The sequence below is a fragment of the Corvus moneduloides genome, chromosome 4, assembly GCF_009650955.1.
Source record: "Corvus moneduloides isolate bCorMon1 chromosome 4, bCorMon1.pri, whole genome shotgun sequence".
NCBI lineage: Eukaryota > Metazoa > Chordata > Aves > Passeriformes > Corvidae > Corvus > Corvus moneduloides.
Window position 1 is genome coordinate 19,085,337 of NC_045479.1, and position 7,012 is coordinate 19,092,348.

The window sequence follows — 7,012 nt, forward strand, 5'->3', positions numbered from 1 at the left end:
CATGAGCACGAATAAAATGCAAATAATAAAAAGAGCATTTTGTATTTACAGCAAGTTATTTTTTATAGGAATATGCCTCTACATAAACAAAATATTTATTCCAGAGTTAACTTCATTTAAAAGTGAATGATTCATAGCACAACTTGCACTCCATGAGCTGAAGGAATGCCAAAAAGCATGCTTTTTTTTTTTTTTTTTGTCTGTATTGTGCACCTACCTAAGGTTGGGAGCGAGCAGTTCTGCCACAATGACGGTGTTAAATGAGACAGCACAGTCTCATAATCACTAGTAACTAATAGCATTTTAATTGAGTAATCCTTGTGTTAATAAAGGTTACAAATTCTTAAAAATCTGTACTTGACTTAAATGTTGTATGTAAGTATCAGCTCAATTGCATTTAGCTGAAGCATTCAGAGAGTGTTATCTTCACCCTGGCAATGTACTTTTGCTTTAAAGCTTTTGGTGTGTTCCAGAAAAAGCTCAGAAGGTGAGTGCAGCTATCAGTGGGTGGTTTGCAACTTGCAGAACACAATATTCATGCAGATTTGTAAGGGGAATAGTAATGGTATATAGCTTTCTTAAAGCAAATTACACCCTTTGTCTGGAGAAAGGGCAGATTCTAAAGTTTTTAGCAAAATATTTATCGTTTTCCCACTGTTTCTTCGAAATATCATTTGATTTCAATGAAATTAACAGAAATACTTGTGTTTAATTTCCATGGCTTTTATTTCAGTGGCATGGGGTATCCACAACCTGTATGGGCAACCTGTGCCAGGGCCTCACCACCCTCACAGTAAAGAATGTCTTCTTAGTATCTAACCTAAACCCAGCATTTTCAGTTTGAAGCCATCACCCCTTGTCCTATCACAACAGGCCCTTGTAAAATGTCCCTCTCCAGCACTCTTATAAGTTCCCTTTAGGCACTGGAAGGTGCTCTAAGGTCTCCCTGGAGCCTTCCCTTCTCCAGGCTGAACAAGCCCAACAAAAAGAGAAATTTTGAAGTGAATTTAAAAGCAAATCCAAAATGTTTCTTCAGACTTCCCCAGCAGATGAAAGTTTCGGCTTTCGTTGTCTCTCTCTCTGGAAACTAATGGCACCTAAATCTAAAATCCTGGCTTTTTTTCATATGATTCTTTCACATCTGTCATCCCACTTGTTATTTTCAAGCAACATGGTAAATACTTTGCTAAATACAATTTTAAGACCCCAAATTAGAATAAATTGTATATCTCTGCATGTTTTCCACAACTCATCCCGGTTAGGTGTTTTCTACATTGTTCCCCCTGCACTGACTTCCATCTCTGACCATACTCCAGCCAGCCTGATGGAAAGCCAGGAGAGTTATTTGAAGTGAAATTTATCATAAACTATTGCATGTGGTGAAATAAATGACTGAATATATGATAAGCTAGAAATAAAGTTCACCCTGCACAAGAGGACAGGAAAGGCCTATATAGTACCCATTAAGTAATGGTTAAGTGTCATGCTGGACTTTTGAGCAGGGTTGAATTTTACCACATCTCAAAGTATGTAATAGGGACTGACAAAAACCTGTCACTTATGCCAGAAAATAAAGGTAGAATGCTGTTGCTCCAGGGCCCTTCAACCTGAAGATTACCTTCTTGTCTTGTTTGTAGGTGGGCTTTCGTTCTTCAGACTATTAATGGATGGAGTGCCTCCGCATATCATTGACTCCTATATGCGTGAAGTGCAGGGAGACAAAACTGAAGGGAAGTGAGAGTCTGTCCACAGTGTTTCCTCCCACTGCACTGGAAGCTGGTAGCAGAATAACAGCATTTTAGTTCTTGCAATGACAGAAAAACACGTGCGGTGGGGCATTTTATGACTTCTTTCCTTTTTTTCTTTTCTTAATTGTCCTTTTGTTTTCCCTACCTGCTCTTACTGAAAAGAAAGAATACGCATGGATTGCTTTGAGGTTGAAATGAAATGAACTGAAGACAACACGCGTTTTGTAATGTTCGGCTTTATTTTCTGTTTGATATCGTGTTCTGGTTTTATTGAGGAAAGAGGGGAAGCTGTGTAACAAGCATAAGGAGGCAGTCAGAGTCTGTACTCGGTGGTACAAAGCATATCTTTCTCAGACTGGAAGTACATGGATTAGCCAGTAGATGTGCAATAAGATCCTTGGAATACATACCTCTGATAATGTATCTTATTCACCTGAGAATTGTTTAACAGAATATGGTTTTACTATAATGTAACTAATGCATATGTAATTAATGATCATTTAAGCTGAACATATCTTCCTATAGAAGTTTTGATTTCCTAAATCCAACCCAGCGGTCTCTCAACTTAACTGAAATTGTTTTATTTCATGTACAATAAACATGAAGTGTTTAAGATCTATTAAGTTCTTGTTTAGTTTTTTTGTTTGTCTTCTGTCTCATTTTACCACATTTCTTGTTTTATTTCCATTTACAATGAAGCAGGAACTTGTGCCCACCACATTGAGTGGAAAACAGTATCAGCACTTACCTAACCCAGTGGGCTTACTTTAAGATACGTGACACAGAGTGTGAGTGAAGATAAATGCTATAGATACTTGCAAATTTTTAGCTACATGTTTTCAATATTTTAAAGGTTATAAATGCCAACCACAATGGCTTTCATCATTCTGGATCCATTCCCTTTCCCCAGCAATTTATGGAGCTCTTGTACGTATCACATCAAAAAAGGGACTTAGACATAGCACTGGTGGGTTCACTGTGTGTGGCAGGAGTGCCTGAGATAAGGTAAAAGGGCTGCATTTCCTCTCCAACTCCAGCATCATTAACCGCCAAGTGCTTTAGGAGGGGGGGTGATTGTCCCTAAGTCTCCAGCAAACCCTGAAGCATGTGAGACACAAGGTCACACATATTTTGGCCAGGTTGTCAGTTCCCTATTGCCCTGTCATTTATTTACCAGTTCTCACTCTTGCTGTACAAACAGGGCAGGTTATGTGCTCACTGGCTAATGACTGATCTCCAATTAGGGTTTATAAAGATAAAGGCCTACTTAGACCAGTAGTACATTACAAGATGTGTTTCTTTGATGTCAGTGCATTTTCAAACATTCAGCAGTCAGTAATTATGCAATAATAAAAGAATGTGTTACTCTGAACTGCCATGACTGAAGTGGTGTTTTTGCAGTTGCGTTCCCACCTCTTTTGCTTTGGGGATCTGAATGCATTTTCTCACACTGTTCAGTGAATCATAGGTAGACAGATAGATTCTTTTTCTTTTCTCCCTTCTTCTCATCTTTGTGATTTCTTCTGTAGTGCTATCTGTGCAGAGAAGCAATTCTGCATTCCCAGTGATCCTGGACACGCCCCCACACCCTACCTGAATTTCACCCTGCTCTTGCCAAAAAGTTCTCTCCTACACATTCACACCTACCCATGAAAGAAAGCAACACACCTACTAGGAAGAGAATTTCATACAGGATTCATAATTTCTGTTTATTCTGTATTTCACCAGTGAATTGGGACTCCATCTATTCTGGAGCACTGAAAGCTGCAGAAGAAGGTCAGTTTGATTAAATGCCACCGAAGTTTAGGCATTTAAGCACATGGCCCTCATTTAAAATAGTATCAGTCTGTTACAGTCAGCACCAAAAGCTACAGTTATTGTGAGTTTGTGCTTGTCAGTAAGCCCAAAAATGAGGCACACAGCCACGTGTACTTTGTATGAATAATGGTTACAGCTTCAAGCTTGTATCTATTTGCCTCCTCAGTCTTAATGTCCCACACATAATCTGGAAGCCGGCATAGCCTCAGCTTTTTGTGGCCTCTCTGTCGATGGAATTAGCTACTCTAATTTCCACCAGATGGCAGCGGTGTTAACCAACAAGCTGAACTAAGCTCCTCGTCCCTGCGCGAGCAGTAAGCGTTGTACTCAGCTGCCCTCAATTCCTCCCCACTTGCGCTGCCCAGCACTTGCCATTGGCTGTCCCTCGGGCTGGGGATGCACCAGGCCAGCAGGAAGCGCTGGGCATCAGGCCGTGGGTGGGGCTGAGAGGAGTGGGCATTAATGTGCTCTAAATTCATACTGCACTGACTACGCCGAGCAGCCACGAGAAATAATTGGAGGGGGGGGACAGGAAAGGGATTTCTAGTAGAACTAAAACAAGCTGCAGAACCTTATCTAGAGAGTAATAGAAGGTAAAGTTTTGATTTACAACAATCTGTCTAATGGGATTCTCCAGGGATGATGTTTGATAGATGTAATAGTGACCAAACCCACAAAGTTAAGAAAATGCTAGTGAAATCTGCAGCTAATACCAGCTTAGGAAAATAAAAAGGTACCAAAGGTAGCAACTACAGGAAAAGCAACTTAGAGGGAATAGAAGCAGGAGAATATCATGCTGTAGAAGATGTGGCACAATTCTCCAAAGGAAATTTCTCCAAAGTCACAGGGATCCAGGTAATTAGTGAACCTAAGAGACCTAGGAGTAACAGAGGACAGCAAATACAACCTGGTCATATGAAATAAAGTAATAACAAAACACAAAAGCTCGTGAAACAGTGAAACTACTAGTACCTCATGGTTGTGCTGCCTGATGGCTCATAATATGTGAAACCAGTTGAAGTTTTCAGATAAGTGCATTATTCATATTACGTTTGCTATGTACAGCCTCCATCTACTAGTACGTGCTGAGGTTATAGTTCAGTAGTACCTTTAATAACATTTTTCTTTCCTGAACACTTTCCTGTATCCAGTAGGAATTCAGTACTCTTGAAAGCCCTGCCTTGGTGTTTAGTTTGGCTTACATTAGCCAAAGAACATTATTGCTTGGACTAAGAAAGCAGACCCAAACATGTAAACACACATAGATAGACACACAAAGATGAACCAAAGTTAATTTTAAAAATTTTCCTTTATTTTTAATGAAGCCAGAGGAAGATATTTGGTCTTCTCTTGCTTGCCCTCTTTGCCCATGGAAGGGTATTTGGCATATAAATGCAACAGTTGTGGAATCACAGATCCATTCCCAAATTGGTGTATGTGGAGCTTGGAACAGGCACTGCAGTAACCCATTTGCATTGAAAGATCACAGCTACTGCCAGCACACCTTTCCCTTACTGAAAACAACCTCACAAATATAAAGGAGAGGAAGAAAAAAGACACGTGTAATCTTCTCAAGACAATTTAAGTTGGGATATACTGTTTATAAGGAGGTCTTTATGGAGAGTCAGAAAATTTTAAAAATATTCTTTTTTAAGAGATGTTTCAAGCTCCCTGAACAGCCTTATAGGGGAAAAAAAAAGTGTGATATTGGTACCTTTTACAGAGCATTGTAAAGGGATCCCTTACTTTATGAAAGTCTTTTGTTGCATTTTGAGATTCTGGAGCAAAAGGCATTCTATTTTAAGCACACTTGACTTTCATGTCCTGCTTTCCTGACTGACAAGTAAAGCTGCTGCTTAGGAAGCAAAACTGTATCCTGAATACCGAGGAAGCACTGGAAGGCTAAACACACTGGACTTAAAATTCTGTGTTCTCTTGTTCTATGCTTTGTTGCTGAATACTTTTTAAATTAAAACAAACCAAACAAACCACTCCCCAAGCCCCGTGATAAACTCAGCAGAGAATCTGTTTCTTCCTCTAATGTGGCCCTTGCTTTTTATGCCACTTACTTCCCCCTCCACTTCTTTCCCTGGTTTCTCTTTTTTTCCTCCAGGTATCCAAAGAACTCGAGCAATCGCTCCATAAATACCAGTTCTATTATGTTCATTGACCACAGTGGTGCACAGGATATTAAACAAAACAAAGTTTTATGTTCTTCCAAATAGAATGATTCCAGTGGACTGGGGATCCGGCTGACTTTGTCACATTTCCCTTTTGCCATTCTCCAGCTGGCTGTTACTGAACCTTTCTTTACTACGTGTTACCTTCTCTTTTGCTAGCAGTTCCTTTCTTCTTTGTTTTGGCCTCTAATGATAATTGCCGCATCATACTGTTTTTAGTGATCTGTAAATGGCATCAGCTGATGAACGACGTAGCAGTGGGAATGTACACAGCACGCAGTGGGATTTGGAAACCACCATGGAACATGTGTCAAGCATTCCTGACACTTGCAGTAGAGAAACCTACTCAAGCACACGCTAACTTTATCAGTTGAAGTGAATCACCTCACTTTGAATAACAGGACGTGGCTCCCGTCCAGGAAAGTGTAGTGTCTGAACAGAAAGTTGTACCCTCTGGCTCACAGTAGAGTAACTTAAAAAAAAATTTCCAATACTAAGAGAAGATGCCATTGCAGGTTGTATTTTACACTTCTACTTCAGCTCCACAAAGGCCATCTTTTCCTTGGCCTCACTCAGAAACCACGCATCTTCCTGGAGATTCAAGGATACAGCTAAAATCCTTCACGTGACCAATTCAAGTAATTTGATGTGACACAATTTCCGAAAAGGCGCATTTGTTTTGAAGCGCCCTTTCTAAGCAAGTCAAGGAGGTACAGTAAGTCCTGTGGAACACCGAGTCCAGCTGCTCCGTAACATGTTAAGACCGAACTCCCCAGGCAATGGGTCTCCTCCGGGTGGTGGAGGGATCCTTGGGTGATACAGGGGGGTCACCTCCGTGCAGGCACGGCTGCCCAGTCCTGCTGGCTGCAGGGAGGTCACCTGCTGCTCACCCTGCCTTTATGCTTTGCTCCAGTAAAAATCCTTCTGGCCACCTGCTGCGTGCACCCCCGCCGTGGCCACTATCTGCATGATAAAACGTGTGAAAGGGAAATAAGCTGAACAAGGCAAATCACAGGGGACAGCGGGGCTCACCCCGCGCTGCCCGCACCCCGGGAGATGAGAGGTGTGCGCACAGGCGCATCTCCCCGCTACAGCACCGGCCCTGACCGCCCGCGGCCTGCGGAGGCGGCGGGACGGGCCCTGCCGGGGCGCACCCCCGCCGCGCCCGAGGGCTTCCCCGCCGCCGGGGCATCCCCAACCCCACGCAGCGAGGCGGGGCCGGCACCGTCAGAGCGCCGGGCATTCGGGGCGAAGGAGCCAAAGCCC

The 7,012-nt window shown here is 42.2% G+C and overlaps 1 protein-coding gene across 15 annotated transcripts in view; it reads left to right on the forward strand.

Annotated features, from left to right (window-relative positions):
* MYBPC1 (myosin binding protein C1) overlaps positions 1–2,371 on the forward strand; it is a 70,986-nt gene extending 68,615 nt beyond the window's left edge. For 12 of the 15 annotated variants that reach the window (XM_032107525.1, XM_032107527.1, XM_032107526.1 and 9 more), the window contains one exon: positions 1,638–2,371. In XM_032107525.1, coding sequence (XP_031963416.1) covers positions 1,638–1,738 — 101 coding nt within the window. In that variant the 3' untranslated portion in view covers positions 1,739–2,371. The remainder of the gene's footprint in view (positions 1–1,637) is intronic. The other 3 variants (XM_032107530.1, XM_032107537.1, XM_032107535.1) reach the window with 2 other exon arrangements.
* Positions 2,372–7,012: the final 4,641 nt, after the last annotated feature.